This window comes from Dermacentor albipictus, chromosome 8, assembly GCF_038994185.2.
Source record: "Dermacentor albipictus isolate Rhodes 1998 colony chromosome 8, USDA_Dalb.pri_finalv2, whole genome shotgun sequence".
In the NCBI taxonomy this organism is placed as follows: domain Eukaryota; kingdom Metazoa; phylum Arthropoda; class Arachnida; order Ixodida; family Ixodidae; genus Dermacentor; species Dermacentor albipictus.
This window is the reverse complement of record NC_091828.1, coordinates 55118061-55134443: the sequence shown is the minus strand read 5'-3', so window position 1 is coordinate 55134443 and position 16383 is coordinate 55118061. Positions and strand designations below refer to the sequence as shown.

Below are 16383 nucleotides of genomic sequence, written 5' to 3'. Positions count from 1 at the left end.
TGCGGGAGAAGCCTCGGCGGAGCAGCGTGTTTTGACGTGCCCGCGTGTGCCCGACGGCCCGGCGCCGCACCTCCCTTGCCTGGAGGTCACCGCGCGCGCGAACTTTGAACCGAGTGGCCAGCGCGGTCGCTGGTTGGACCCCTCGGACGACCGTCGTGTGCTGACTTTGTATTGGGCCGGTTGAGTGACAATGGGCCTCGGGGATTATAAAAGCAGTGACAAGCCGCCTGAAAAACAGGATCTGCCGACCCCACCGGGAGAGAGTGTCGTCCCGACTGGGGTGAGATGTGTAACGCGTTTTCGCCGGACGTCGTCGTGCGAGAACAGTCGCGTTTGTTGTGAGCACTCGGCCCCAGTGCCGACCCGTTCATGTCCTGTATGATAACCTGTATATAATGTATAAAGTCCCTTTTGTTATTCTCATCGACGCCAGGCTCGGAGTCATCGCTACCAACGCTCTGTCACGAAACGGGTGACGAGCGCTACGGGACCACAAAGCCGTAATCGTGGTGCAGCGGTACAAGTTCGTAACACTGGCGGCACCGGTTGGAAGTTCGTAATACTGGTGGCACCGGTTGGGAGTTCGTAACAATACCCTTGTACGAAATAAATTTGATCCAGAAGCTCGTGCATCTTGAATCTTTATCCATTTGCAGACTTGCTGCTATGAAGCAGCTGTTAAGCTCGCGGTTTTAATCGTAAGAATAAGCTTCGCATAAAATGGGCGCATGTGGACATTTGATATGCGTTTAAATCTACGTGCCTGTACCTCAAATATCGAAAACGTGCAGCTGCTGTGAACGACGGTGAGCGATCAATGACTCACGGTTAACGGTCACTGACATAACTGCAGGCACGATAGTTCTCTTGGTGACGATCATCATTCGTCTGGCTTCCACAGCCAAAATGTGCTTACATAATTGCCCACCACACATATGTGAAGTTTTCTGTAAACACCCTTTTTAATTCTTGCCTTCCGACCTCCGCGAGAAAACCTAATATGCATGCTGAAAAACATTGCACCGCTTTTTGTTGCAAGGCAATGTGCGTTTGCACGCGAAGTTTTCAGCTGTTTGAGCCACGGGCTCAGTCAGGGTTTTATTGCGAGGGATCGAAGGGAGTCCTACTCCTTATATATACGTTCGCACGTGCGTCTGTACATGTACGTCTGTATATGTACATACAAACTAAACATGTCTGGGGTTGGCACCCCTCCGGCTACGCTAATCGTTCGAGCGTAGCCAGCATTGAAAAGTTTCATCTTGCTCAGCGCTTGAGAACAATTGCGGTATGTCGCTCGCGACCAGCAGGCAAAAAAGCAAATGGAACACCGCGCTGCGTTGCCTGCTGCGCTCGCGAGGAGTGGCTTCACTGCAGAGCTGGAGCATAATGGCGGACCAGTGCGCAACTTTGCTCCCTGCTCGAGCATATGAAAGACAGCTCTACACCCCACCACACCCTCAGTTAGGTATAAGGGAAGCGTCTGTATGAGTGAGCCCGCCTGAAGACAAATGCATACTGCACCTACGGTTAAAACATGCCATCCACGCGACCGCTTAAGTGGGCACTTGCTCGTGCTGAGGAGGTCAGCCAACTCTCGCCCACATTTCACGAGAGCGCGAGCTCAGGCCATCAATCATTCTGGCGCAAAAATTCTGAACGGGAGCATTGGGAGATCTGGCTCGCCAGCAAGCAAAAGGGGGCCCAAGAGGCCAGTGGAGCCCTGGACTAGGTGCCCCACGTACCTGCTTCCACAACCCTTTCCTTATCCAATTTCAGTTCAATTCATTGAACACATCACGACGGTATTTTGCGGGTGACCGTCTGGCAATCCACCCTTGAACACTGTAAGTGAGGAATACATACCCAATCCCACATATCTGATATTCAGCTAGTCTCAAGCTTCCCACTTATATTCAACTAACCCACCGCTACCAACAAAATATTATTGCATTGAATTGCAACTTTGGTATGCAGGTGGGTAGCATAAACATATTGCTGGTCGTAACAGAACAACGCTTCACGGCGCTTCAATCCATTTGTAATAAATGCGTGCGACTAAATAATTGCGTGTGTTGCCCATTAAAAATAATTCATTTCTATATAAATGCCGCCTGTTAATGTGAGAGTGCATGCTAAGTGTTAACCGAAGGTGACGTCATTTCAATCGTCGTAGTAATAGGAATTGCCCCTGTCGATACGCCCCTCATCTATGCCTGTCTGTAGCGCTAGCGCCAAGGAGCAGCGCGGCATGTATAATGTAACCATCGGCGTGGTCGATCCCTATAATCGACGCGTCGTGCTGGGCATCATCCCTTGGGGTACGTCACCAAGTGCCTCGCACCCAACACCCTCTCTGCGTTTTATTCGAGCGCCATCACGTCGGCGGCCCTCGCGCCGAGTGGTTGACGGCACAGCGTCTAAAGGCTACGGCAGTGGTGTGGGGGGCAGCCTCTATAGTTAAGCTCGTGGGAAGCGTTGCCGCATGCGGTGGTGGAGCATCTCAACAACGTCCAGATCAGTGGCTCTGTTGACGTGTGTACACAAAAACCTCTTGTTAATTTAGTGCAAAAGAGGGCGCCAAACGCCCACGGACTCTGTGTCGTTTTCGACTACTCTTGTCATGTAAATAAACACGCAGTTATCGTTTCCTCTTCGCTGTGATATGGTAAGACGGGATGAACAGGTCCGGACTTGTTCACCCGACAGACCACCAGAGTAGACCCCCGACTCTAGTCAGTCAGGTTAATACAGGTTCCCGGCGCTTGTAATCGTGTGAAGTGTAACACTATATATTGATTCTGCCAAACGACAGAATGATATCGATTGGGTCATAGATTACGAAAAGGCATTTGCTTCAGTAGACATACCAGCAGTCATAGAGGCATTACGTGATCAAGGAGTACAGAAAGCTTACGTAAATACTTTGGAAAATATCTACAGAGGTTCTACAGCTACCTTAATTCTGCACAAGAAAAGCAGTAACATACAAATAAAGAAAGGGGTCAGACAGGGAGACACTGTCTCCAATGATATTCACTGCCTGCTTGGAAGTATTCAAGCTATTGAACTGGGAAGGTTTAGGAGTAAGGATCGACGGCGAATATCTCAGCAACATTCAGTTTGCTGATGACATTGTGCTATTCAGTAACAATGCAGACGCGTTGCAACAAATGATTGAGGGCCTTAACAGAGAAAGTGTAAGAGTGGGGTTGAAGACTAGCATGCAAAAGACAAAAATAATGATGAACAGCCGGGCAAAGGAACAAGAGTTCAGCATCGCCAGTCAGCCTCCTGAATATGTGAATGAGTACGTTTACCGATGTCAATTAATAATAGGGAACCCTGATCATGAGAAGTAAATTCATAGAAGAATAAATATGGGTTGGATAAGCATACAGCAGACATTGTCAGCTCCTAACTGGAAGCTTATTGAAAAGGAAGATCCAGAATCAGTGCATTTTACCCGTGCTGACATAAGGGGCAGAGACTTGGAGACTGACAAAGAAGCTTGAGAACAAGTTAAGGGCCGCACAAAGAGCGATGGAACGAAGATGGGTAGGCATAACGTTAAGAGACAGAAAGAGAGCGATTTGGATCAGAGGGCAAACGGGTATAGAGGATATTCTAATTGACATCAAGAGCAGAAAATGGAGCTGGGCAGGGCATGTAATGTGCCGGTTAGATAACCGTTCGGCCATTAGGGTTACAGAACGGGTACCACGAGAATAGAAACGCAGTCGAGGACGCCAGAAGACAAGGTGGACCGATGAAATTAGGAAATTCGTGGGCGCTAGTTCGAATCGATTGGCGCAGGACAGGGGTAATTGGAGATCGCAAGGAGAGGCCTTCGTCCTGCAGTGGACATAAAAGAAGCTGCTGCTGATGATGATAATGATGACGGAAATGTTTGTGAATCTGAGATGACGACACTGGCGGCGGAAACTGTGTTCCTATAGCGCTGACAAAGATACAGTGATGACGTTAATAAATAGACCGAGTTTATGACGCTTGTTACGTACTATCTTTTGATGCAATATTAATTCGTTCCTCAATCAATTTCCAAGAGGATTAAATTTTCTGGCACTGGGAATAAAATAAGTGGCACTTGCCCTAATGCGGTCGGCTTAAGGATTAATCAGTTTGCATGCCAATTATTTCAGATTGTGCTGGGATTAAACGTGGTGGCGCCTGGATTAAATTATTGGCACTTGAATTACAAATGTTGGCTGGTACTGGGATCATATTCAATGGCGCTTGGATGAAACTGAGCGGGAAAAAACCCGTCGTGTGCGTGGGCCAATCATCTGGTCGCATTTTGGCCGGAAGGAAATGGCGTAGCTGTTGCGTAGACATAGGCTGTTGCTATCCAGTGTACCATGGCAGCTGCATAAAAAGGCAAGCGATGCACTAGTATACTGCATCAAAAGCTTCTCTCCAGCTCTGTGGAAGCCACAGGCGTCTCGGCCAGTGAGGAAAGCGAAAACATCAAAATCTATCCGTGTGCGCTTTGTAATTTGCTACCGACGCCGATAGCATCCGCAGGGCCAGCCTTATCCGTTGTTGCGGAACACCGGCGAAATGCGGAGTAAGAGCAGACATGCAAATTCTATTTACTTTTCACAAGCACCTTCGTTCCCATACCTCGCAGCCTCGGATCTGCAAACGCAGCTTGTCAGAAAGAGTACAATTTGCTTCAAGCATCCTTTTCTTTCATTTTTTCAGACCCGAAGCGGCTGTACGACTGGCTGTCGGTCCAAACAGGCAGGCGGACAACGACGTCGGTGATACATCACATAAAAAAAATTGGGGGGGACGCTTAAGCTTCTGCTTTAAAATAGGAACGCTATAGCATTCAGAGAGATCCCCTACTGCTTCTCACGCTTCCCGGCAACTGCAGCTAATGTAACCGTAATGTTTACTGGGAAAGGCTGGCGGCGAACGCTATGGTCAAAGGCGCGCTTTTTGGTTGAAACGCGGCCTCTTGCGTGCGCCAATACAAATTACATAATTTTCAGGTTTCTGTTATTGTTCCGCACTTTTAATATTTCAGTCTCAAAAGATATAACATAAAGGCATGGCGCACTAGGCGTTTCGGTTAATGACAATTGTCTGTGGGCTGTCATTCTCAAAATTCCGAGGAATAACTTCGTCAAGAATGTAAGATAAGGTAGGAGCAACTTTAGTGACAGAGTACTGGCAAGACTTGGCATATACATATACTCATATTTGCGGCAATGTTTGCTCACAGGACGCAGACACCGGATTTTTCCGCGTCACGGGGCCCTTTACGCTATTGCGTTAAAGAATAGAGTGCACAGTTCGGCTTCTGGAAACGTTTCCTGTAGACAACGCAATACCATAGATCATGCTGTGACGCCGTCAGGTAACATGAAATCAAACGTATTTTGCACCTCCACATTGTCTGAAAACCTGGTGGCGTGAAAACAGAAAGCTTATGTCAATTGCAATTGGAAAAGTTACCTGATGTCCGGCCTTCAGCAGACTAAAGGGATGGCTGATTTAGCCATTTATTTCTTGCCGTTGGCGTGCATAGCAATTTATAAGCGTGGATTTGGATCGATGTGGGTGCATGCGAGCACCGTATTTTCCTCCAACGTGTGTACGAGACACCATGGCTAGTGGTACAAAATACAATCTGCACAGTGTTGACAGTTAGACTGCGCAAATTATGCTTCTTTATATAACATGTAGCTCGAATGGATGCTATATAAGTAGGAATGTGGAATCAAGCGACGTGCGTTGCAGAAATGTACCAAAACATGTTCTTGCTTTACAGTTTTGGAACGTCTAACTTATGACAAAAAGAAATGCGATGCAACATGTATGCCTGTGATAAAATGATGATGATGGCATGTATGATGGTGCAATTTATTAAATAAATTGGACGAGCTGCTACAGATTGTAAGGAAAAGCTAGTCTTCATGGCTGTTATGCTCGCAGTGCGATTATAGGCATAGAGCATAAAAGGCGCTGTTATTTTGCAAAACTTTATAGCAATCATTAGTTTGGCATCAGTGCGTTGTCATACTGCAGCAGCATGTTGTTGCTCTTTTCGTATTGATGCCTTTAAAGTATTAGCTTTAGCGTGTAGGCAAAGCCGTGAGTGAAATTACATAACAAAACATCGCAGTGTACTTATAAGAATTGGTGCATTCCAGAGAAACGCTGCTCGAGAAACCATTTCACACGACACGCAAACCGTGCAGTTATTAATATGCTGTTCCACTGCCCATAATTTACGCCAGTTGCATATAGCAGCAATGTCTCACCGAAGGCGTTAATATGACTGTCGCTATATATTCACAGAAAGAACGTAATCGTCGACGAAGACTATGCTCATTGTTTTGTTTCTGTAGCACTCACCACTTCCAGTTAATGCGATCTCAAGTTTCGTTCAAAAATCTAATAGCCGTAAATATCTTTAATGCAATTTTTAATGGAAATATTTTTAAGGCCTTGACAAATTCAGTTAAATTGCTGGAGTACAATACGGTTTTCTCGTTCCTCTGTATCAGTAGGAGTTCGCGAGGTCGTCTAATTTTCATTAAATAGTTGAGCCCCTGTTTCGATTTTTCGAGCAAGTAATGTCTACCTCCTTGAAGAATGCAGCTCAACGACTGCAATTATGCTGTCTGCCACAGGCAATTCGTAAAACTTCCGTATAACTTAAAAACAATCACCTGGTATAGGTACAGGCCGCACCTCCCACGTTTTCAGAAATAGCAGCGCCTTGCCAATCCAAGTCGCCCTGCCGCCGCTCTATGTATGTTCATGATTTCTTCCTACGCCATGTACGAAAAGACAGGGAATAGGAAAATACGGACAAACGAATGGTGCGCGAGATGTTATTTGTCTGCGTTTTCTTGTCCCAGCATTCCTGCGCATCGTAGAAAAAAGTATGAACAGTCCAGTCCCTAGCTAGCCCCTTCTAAGGCCTTTTTGAACTTCATGTACGCACCGGGGTCCATCGATATCCGCGGGCAGGCCACACAGGGGCTGACAGAAGCTTAGGAAGAACATCTGCCACGGCGGGTAGTCACGGTCAACGTGCAGTCCGACGTCCCCGCCCGTCCGCAGCATCGTGCGATTGTAGCCTGTAATGGCGGCCTTCAAGGCGGGCTGCCGACACTTGGCGCGGTGGACGAACTGCTGGCGCGCCGAGCCCGAGAGCCAGACAATGAGGTTCTCGCCGGCGCTCACGTCAATGCCCTGCGCGGACGTTGTGTACTCTGCAATGACTTACGGACGCGCAACTTTACTGGCCTCGTTGCTGTTAGGGCTCAAGATGAGAAACTATTCAAGGAATTTACGAAGCAACAGCAGGCTAGAGCATTTGGATAATTTTTGAGGAGTCGGCGCTCACTCACCGGGAAAAGATCGGGTACTAGTCGACGGGAAAATAAAGCCCCAGGTTTGCCATTTCCGATTTCGTTCCCGAACAGCAACATCAGTGCGTCGGTATGACGTTACATATTTCGACATGTTTTTTCTCGTTTGAACCTATGTACAGATTTTTACTTTTAAGACGCAGTGTAATTCTGCCATAAAGAGAAACAAATCCCGAGGAAGCGATGTACGAACCTGCAAGATCAAGGGCGGCTAGCGCAAGATCATCAAGGTAGCGGTCTACCATACTGGGATTTTTCAGGTTTACTGAGCCTCCTCTCTCCGTTCGATTATTTCATTTATTAAGGAAGCCTAACTTTACTGTAAAAACAAATTGGTGCAGGTTGGGCATCCTCTTTTTGCCCTTCTGATATATGGTGAAGAAAGGAGGACAAAGGACCTCTCCCGACCTGTCTCGGAAATTCTGTAAAAATCAGAAAACTTCATCGGTCACTTCTAAAAGGTGCAATAAATCCGTCTGATCCACTGCCTCGGATGTGGTTTCACCAGACCCTGCCCTTTATTTATTTTTATTCAAATTAATTTCTTTTGAAGGCATACCAGTTCATGTTCCTAGAATTTGGTAGTCTTGATACCTTGCTGCAGTAGGTCGGGCATTAAATTTATTTTATTTACCTGGTTTATCATCGCCCACGCTATTAGTTATTATTAGTGGCACTCGTCCGGCCATCCATCCAGGGGAGCAATGGTAGGTAAGGGGCTTTTCAAGTTTTTATGCTACGCAACTTGGTCTCTAACGTTGCATAAGGTAATCGCGATCACGATAATCGCAATTTAAGATAAATTGGTGCAATTTTAGTGTAATTATTAGATAATAACGAAGGTAATGAAAATGAAATTTCTTAACTAGAAAACAGATTTTTATTGCTTTTTGTGCAGTCCAATTTCTGAGATTTTAATTTCTCCTAAATTTCATTTTGTAATACGACACAATAATTTGATCTTGCTAGGTCAAGCAGTGATTTGGGCTTGTTGGTAAGACATCGTGAGGCTTATAGCGCGTTAAAAAGACAAGGACGAAGGTGAGACGTGACACACACAGGCGCTAACTTGCAACAATCTTTATTTCGAGCAAGGGACCCAGACATATATACAACGTTTTCGCGTACATCATACATGCGCTGTTTACAAAATACCTTTACACACTATTGCGCAGGTACGATAACTCTTTGTGGGAAAGGGCAATAGATGGTTTGGACACACAGTTATCGCCAAGCCTATCAATCATTTCTGCTTCTATAATTTCGCGAGTAATCCTACCTCGGGCTTTTCCCACAATGGAGCAGTGTTTGTATGCTGGAGCACACGTCGAATGGTCGCCATCATCCACCCCGGCAACAGTGTAGCTGCAATGCCTGCAGTGGGCGTCAAGAAACCCGCCCCGCTTTTCTGCTACATTGTACCGGTGTTCCTCTAAACGCTCGTTGAGGCACCTTCCACTTTGCCCGACGTAGTTTTTCCCACATTTTAGAGGAGATACGTCGATGACTTTTTAGTTCTACTTGACTGCAGCTCTAACTGTTTCGATTTTTTAACTACTGATGCACTTTCTTTTATACGCGAGGGTTTATCTCCTCTAAAAATAACGCATGAACTGCCGATTGACAGAAGTATCCGATTTCTTGACATTAAGGTTTTATTTTTCACTGACCACGTACGCTGGAAGTACGAGCCTCGCGCGAACAAGCCACTGCTCCCATATCAGTCGGCGCACTGTAAGTTGGTTAAGAGGGGAATAGCAAAGACATGCTTGTCAAACGCATTGTGTAAGTCATGCCCGGTGCTGATGACCGAAAGCATCAAGGATCAGATCCTCCGTTTTCAATTGGCAGGTTTCCCTACACACGTGCTTATTAGCGTTGCTGAGGGTCTGCTGAAGTCGAAGCTATCAAATAATTCCGCTAGCGTGCCTTGTGTAGATAAGAGGAGCGTTGCTGTCATCCCATATATCCACGGCTTATCGCATCGTTTAAAGAAAATAGGCCAACGTGCGAATGTCAAAGTTGTGTTTTCAGCTGCTACAAAATTGCAATGCCTGTGCAGACTGACCAGACCAGGCCTCTCTGATAAGCGCACGTGCAAAAAGAAACACCAGGAACCGTTTGTTGAATGTGTAGAAGAAGTTGTTTATAACGTTCCTTTAAAGTGTGGGAAAAACTACGTCGGGCAAAGCGGAAGGTGCCTCAACGAGCGTTTAAAGGAACACCGGTACAATGTAGCAGAAAAGCGGGGCGGGTTTCTTGACGCCCACTGCAGGCATTGCAGCTACACTGTTGCCGGGGTGGATGATGGCGACCATTCGACGTGTGCTCCAGCATACAAAGACTGCTCCATTGTGGGAAAAGCCCGAGGTAGGATTACTCGCGAAATTATAGAAGCAGAAATGATTGATAGGCTTGGCGATAACTGTGTGTCCAAACCATCCATTGTCCTTTCCCACAAAGAGTTATCGTACCTGCGCAATAGTGTGTAAAGGTATTTTGTAAACAGCGCATGTATGATGTACGCGAAAAAGTTGTATATATGTATGGGTCCCTTGCTCGAAATAAAGATTGTTGCAAGTTAGCGCCTGTGTGTGTCACGTCTCACCTTCGTCCTTGTCTTTTTTTAACGCGCTATAAGCCTCACGTTGCCAGGTCAGTAGGAGGCGCAATTATTGACATAGTTGTAGAACAGCCATTTCCCATGACTTTAGACAACTCCATAATTGATGGCCAAAAGCTGACTCCGAGAATCACGACCTTGATTAGATATCAAGGTCGTGTAATCAAGACTACTTTCTATAACTTCTGCTTCCATTTCTAACCGTGTAAAGACATTCAGAAAACACGACAAGAATGTAAAGACGGCCATTTCCAGGTAGGATATTTTCCAATCCATTAAGATAGCCAACGGTTAAGCGTAACCTTTTTTTCATAATACCGGACACAAAGAGCAATATAAAGTAATCAATACACAATATTGTTGCAGAAGGAAAGCAGGCCCACGAGTATAAAATAAGGTATATTTACAACAGGTATTTAAGGCGTTCAGGCAACTGCCAGACTTAGTGTTCCTCTAGTCCATATCACCTTCTTCTTTCCCTTCACCGTAACATCACCCTTCTGACGGGGTTAGCTCCGTCCCGGTGCAAGTTTTAGAACCTCACTTATTGGGGGGATATATGGCTTGAGCCTGGCGACGTGCACAACATCGCTGGTGACGTTGGAAGGCACTGAAGGCTGACCGATTGGGGCGATCTCGTATGTCACGCTGGACAGTTGACGCAACATCTGGTACAGAGCATAATAACGGGAAAGTAGTATTTTTGACAAGTCAACGCGACGTGAAGGCGTCCAGAGAAGGACAAGGGAACCAGGTGAAGAATTGTGATCTCGGTGCCGAAAGTCCTAGCATCGCTTTTGAGAAGCTTGCGAGACTGTGAGGCGATGACACGCGACATCTCGGGCCTGGGCGGCTGAGGCAATAGCATCGCGAGCGTAACCAGGTCAAGGTGAGGTCACGGCACTGCAAGAGGTAAAATGGTGAAAATCCGGCAGTGTCGTGACGGTACGACTTGTATGCGAAAGTGATGTTTCGTAAAGCGTCGTCCCAATCGCGGTGATCGTCGAATACATACATGGCCAGCATTTCAGTTAGTGTGCGGTTGAGTCGCTCGGTGAGGCCGTTCGTTTGAGGGTGGTACGCAGTAGCAAGCTGGTGTCCTGTAGAACAGGCGCGCAGCAGATCATCGACGACCTTCGATAGAAAGTAGCGGCCGCGATCCGTGAGTAATTGGCGAGGGGCACCATGATGCAGGATGGCGTCGTATAGTAAGAAGTCGGCGACATCTGTAGCGCAGCTGGTTGGCAGCGCTCGTGCGATGACAATCTGTTCCTACAGCGACCCGTTTGTTTCCTTTGTTGGGAATTGCAAAGGGGCCAAGGAGGTCGAGGCCTACACGGAAGAAGGGCTCTGTAGGGATATCAACTGGTTGAAGCAAACCAGCAGGACGAATTAGCAGGCATTTCCCAGCGCTGACCCAGGTCGCAAGAAGCGACATAACGGCGCACAGAGCGATAATTGCCCGGCCAGAAGAAGCGGCGCCGAAGGCGGTCGTAAGTACGTGTGATGCCCTGCTGTCCAGCAGTAGGAGTTTCGTGAAGTTGCTGGAGCACGGTCAGTCGAAGGTGCTTGGGAACGACTAGGAGGAGCTGCGGGCCATCAGGCCGAACGCTACGACGGTGTAAAGTTCCATTCGCGCAATGTGAACATCCGGAGGGACGGGTCATTGGGCGAGGAGCTTAGGCGTTCTATAAGTGTTCGAAGAACAGGATCTTCACGTTGCTCGTCGCCAATATAGGGGAAGCTGAAGAGGGATAGAACACTGGTAAACAAGTCTGCATCGGTATCATCTGTTTCAGCCACCGGATTGCGGGACAGGCAGGCGGCGTCTTTATGCAGGCACCCTGACTTGTACATAATGGAAAATGTTTATTCTTGTAGACGCAATGCTGAACTTGCAAGTCGTCCAGTTGGGTCCTTCAAAGAGGAGAGCTAGCAGGGGGCGTGATGATCGGTTGCGACGCAGAAGCTCCGACCGAAAAGGTACGGTCGAAATTTCGCGACCGCCCACGCGAGCGCGAGACATTCTATCTCAGTAATGGAGTAATTTCGCTCGGGCGTGGAAAGAAGGCGGCTGGCGTAAACGATGACACGGTCTTGGCCCTGTTGACGCTGAGCCAGGACAGCGCCGATGCCATGACCATCTCGCGTCAGTTCGTACCTCTAGTGCATGTCACCTTATTCTTTCGCTTCACCGTAACATCTTTAGCCAACTAACCTTTATTTCATCAAAATCATTACAAATCACTCTAGATTTTTTCAACACTGCACACAAGCAGGTGCAGAATATCAGCTACCTAACTGCATGCCGTACGGAACTAGCAATATTGTTTAAGCTATTGGCCCAGAAAATTAAATGGTGAGTCGGAGGTAGTCCAGAGGACCGAGTTATGAGGAAAAAATATACCGACGTTTCACTTCGTGAACGCGGGTCACGAGCAAACATATGGGCGCTGTTTCATTGATTCTATGCTCTGCAGTCTTCTATGACACACCCGCATTCTGAGAAGCCGCCTAGCATGCTCTTTGGGAATTCCCTTGGCACGCCTAGCCCGTGCCTTTTACCGGTCTTGCTCAGCTCGTGCCCGGCGCTTGCCCACGACTTCAGAGTCGGTCGACTCACGCTCGACCTGCCGCTGCTTGCATTGCTGCGCCATTTGCCTCCCTCGGCGCTCGAGCGTCAAACGAAACCCGGTACATTCGTAGCGTGTACAGAGCCCGTAGCCATTGCTTGCGGAGGTGAACGCAGAGCATCTCCGCCTACCTACCTCCTCCGCGACACTTCAGCTCCGTTGTCCCTTTGTCCTCCCAAGCACGGCCGGGCGCTTCTCCGTAACTTCCCCAGCGCGCCCTCCTTTCCACCTCCAGGCACGCTCCTCCTCCGGCGCTCGGTTCCCTCTCCCAGCTAGGCGGCATCCGACGTAGCTTCGCGGTTTTCACAGACAGGGCTTGCGCGTCTTGTTGCACCACAATGGTAGCCAACAAAGAGGTGACAGGTAGAAACTCCCCTTACAAGAGAAATTGACATTGATGACAGGAAGAAATGAGACACCAGAAGCATGCAGTTATTCAGCAGAAGATCAGACGAGGAGGAAAACGCATGAAGGAAGTCCAGAGTTAGATGAGAGGTTTCTAAATGCGTTGATGTGCACGAAACAGGAAGACACAAGCCATAAATTTTGAAAGCAGCTTTCCACGAATTTCAAGTGAAAGCGCTAGCACCTCGAACCATTGAGAACGTTTATCTCTCACAATTAGAATTGCGAGAGACGAGGAACAAGGTATTAACAATGGAATTTAATGCAGCCTTGAAGAAGCCAACTACCATTAGTGTAACGCTGCTTCCACTGACAGATTCTTTCTTTACTCACTGTTGATCAGCTCAAGTCAGCATCCTTACTTGATTCATTTCGTTGGGTAAGATTAACTTCAAAATGTTCATGTGCTAGCGGAAGTGCTAATAAATACTGTTTACAATTGTAGAGCAGGATCCTTCGGAAAATTCAAAGCGAAGCAGCCAACATTCTATGGAGCAGACAGGTATGATGCATCCCGGAAAGCGGGCAAAGAGGCCCTGACCAGGGCGCTGAGTCTTGCTGTCAGAGCTGCTTTCAGAAAGCAGTGGGAGCCATGTGGCAGCAAGACTGCAGCTCAAATTTGCAAACTTCTATGATGTGCAGCCTGCCAGGCTAAGGGCCATTTTAGCCGCCAGTGTGAAAGTTTTTTTTTAAAGATGCACAGCCCCAGAGACTCCAAACCTTGAGAGGAAGCTTGAGCTCGGTTTAAACTCCAGTTTCACTATTGAAATATGTTAAAACACAGGAATGCTTTGATGAGAGAACCACTGGATCAATTTGAACGAGATTTTTTGCATGTGAGAAACATAGGTAAATTGTAATGAACGAGCTGATTTGTTGGCTTTTGTAATATAGGTAAATTGTAGTGACTCGAGCAAGCAGACGTTTTATTTATCTAGAATTTTTGCAGAAATTTCCGAAAACTGGTTAGTTTGAAACCAATTTAAGCACAAGGTTAACAAGCATGTATCTTTGCACCAAAAACAGACATCACGCTTGTGTGGACTCCATATGTCACAGCTCCTGGCACAAACAAATGTGAAAATGCTGCTCCTTTTGCATAAGTGCAACTGTTACGTTTATGAGGGTTTTGTGAAATTCTTGCTCACTAGCTAGAGGCTATTCTCACAGCAGTGTATAATAAAGAAATGTTTTCATTACGAGATGTCTTATTAGGCGGATTTAAAAAATTGTGATATCGGGTTTTATTGCCGAATCATAGTGTTGTAAACTTGGCACTTAAGCTTTTTTCAGTTTCCTGCCATTTTTCACGAAGTTCATGTCCTACACAAAAAAGCAGCTTCTTACTCTCAGTCGATCTTTTTGCTTTCATTTAATGGCAGAAAACCTGTGCAGTGGTTGTTGAGAAAAAATTTTGTGAAGGTCTTGCAGAAATAGACGTAGCTGTGATATTGAAACAGAAAACACCATTACTGCTTGAGGGAAATGGAGCACACCGCAAAACGATCGCAGAAACACAGGGCTTTGGTATATCCACAGAGATTAGGTTTGCCTGCTGCATACAGAAAAGTCTTGAATGAAATATGCTTATACTCAGGTCATGTCTTCTAACCATAAGGTGCACACGTTGTCTGCATAGGTACTATTTCAAAGCTGCTTATGAGCATGTGAGACCATTAGTAGGACAGCATGTTTGCCAAGATTGCTTTAATGGTATATACAGATTACCGCTAATACATGATTACTGCAGGAAAATAAGAATTTTGTTCCAGTTGCTCTTTAATGGAATAGGAGTGGACAAATGCTGTCAACTTGGGTTGCTTGTAACTTGACTGTGGTTTATGCAAACGAGTCTAAATGTTTTTGGATTCTTAATGGCTTTGCTTGCGTAACATGCCAACTATTACAGAGAAATAGGGAAATCTGTTTAAGATCTTTAGATATCAATTGCTAAGATCTTTTACTTTCATTACGAAACATTTTTGAAAAACTTTCTTTAGGTTTACAGCTGAGTCTCGTTTCCCTTAATTCAGATATAATGGGCTTTTTGCGAATGAAAACTAAAATGTAACTGTCATCATTGATTGCAAGATAATTTTAGAAAATGAACGCCCAAGTTTCAATTGTGTTAAAGAATTCTGCTAAAAAACATATTCTAAAGGAAACATGTTTATTTTGCTTCAGATGCATGACAGACATTCAGCTTTGACGGACAGAAAAGTCTGCTTTTAATTTATTGCTTTCTGTATTATATGGCACTGTTCATGTTGGGTTGTGCTTATTCCGTAATGGTTTATGATAGCATATTACTTTGTATTTGCATGCATGCAACACAGCCTTTCATTTTGCTATTTCGATCACAAAAGTAGAATAATGGTGATTTCAAATGGCATTTCTTCTGGGTGTCATTTTCTTCTGTTTATGTCCCCGCTCTCGGAAATTACAGTGAGCTGTATGTACAGCTGAGTCAGAGAACTGTATCTACAAGTTGGTTGGTGAACTTGGTTCGTGTCTGTACTTACTACCGCTGGGCTGCTGTGCATAAGGACAATGTTCTTGACGTAAACTTGAGCTGCTTCCGCTGGTGCGCTCCGCTGGGTAGCTTTAGTCTCCGCATAGCGAGTGAAGCCAGCACTGTTGTCTCAAACTCCCCCTCGATTAACAATAAAATGGTCTAAAACACAATTGTGAGTTTGCATTTGTGTGAACACAACAAGTACGCAAAGGGCTTGCCATACTCTCACTTAGCCCGCTACTGCTGAGAAAGCGGCTGCGCTCCTTCCCGTAGTAGACCAATCGAATTGTTTATATACCGAAAATCAGTGCACTTGTGACATCGCGAAAGCATTCCACAGTTTAAAACGTCAACACGTATGCCAGCCATCCATTGCCCTGGCATACGAAAAAGACATTGGGCTTACAGAAAGTGCAAGCAGAGCATGGTGTTTGGGTATGCAATGATGCTTGGGCGCACTATTTCTAAGATTCCCTAAAATAATGAGCTGTTCAGCCATTCTTGGGTGTAACGGCATAGGTGCATGCTTTCTAATGTGCCAGTCGGCGAGACAATCTATATTCAAAATAATGTACCCCACAAGGTGGCAGAACTACCAAAGACATTGCAAATACCTGCCATTCAACTTCAATGAGTCATGACGGCTTTCCCTAACAGTGCTTGACTTATAGAGAAATAATTTAATAGCCCTAACATTATCAGGTACTTTTGCAAGAAATGCATAATCTCCTCTTGCGGTCGTGCAGGATAGCAAGTGATGTCCCAGATTATAGGTAAATTACGTCAGTGGGTGAG

The 16383-nt window shown here is 46.1% G+C and overlaps 1 protein-coding gene across 3 annotated transcripts in view; it reads right to left on the bottom strand.

Moving 5' to 3' along the window:
* LOC135921731 (neprilysin-2-like) overlaps positions 1–16383 on the bottom strand; it is a 139202-nt gene that overhangs the window by 28746 nt on the left and 94073 nt on the right. For 2 of the 3 annotated variants that reach the window (XM_065456028.1, XM_065456029.1), the window contains one exon: positions 6983–7233. The exons of the other annotated variant lie outside the window; for it this stretch is intronic. In XM_065456028.1, coding sequence (XP_065312100.1) covers positions 6983–7233 — 251 coding nt within the window. The remainder of the gene's footprint in view (positions 1–6982; positions 7234–16383) is intronic. 3 annotated transcript variants of the gene reach the window in all.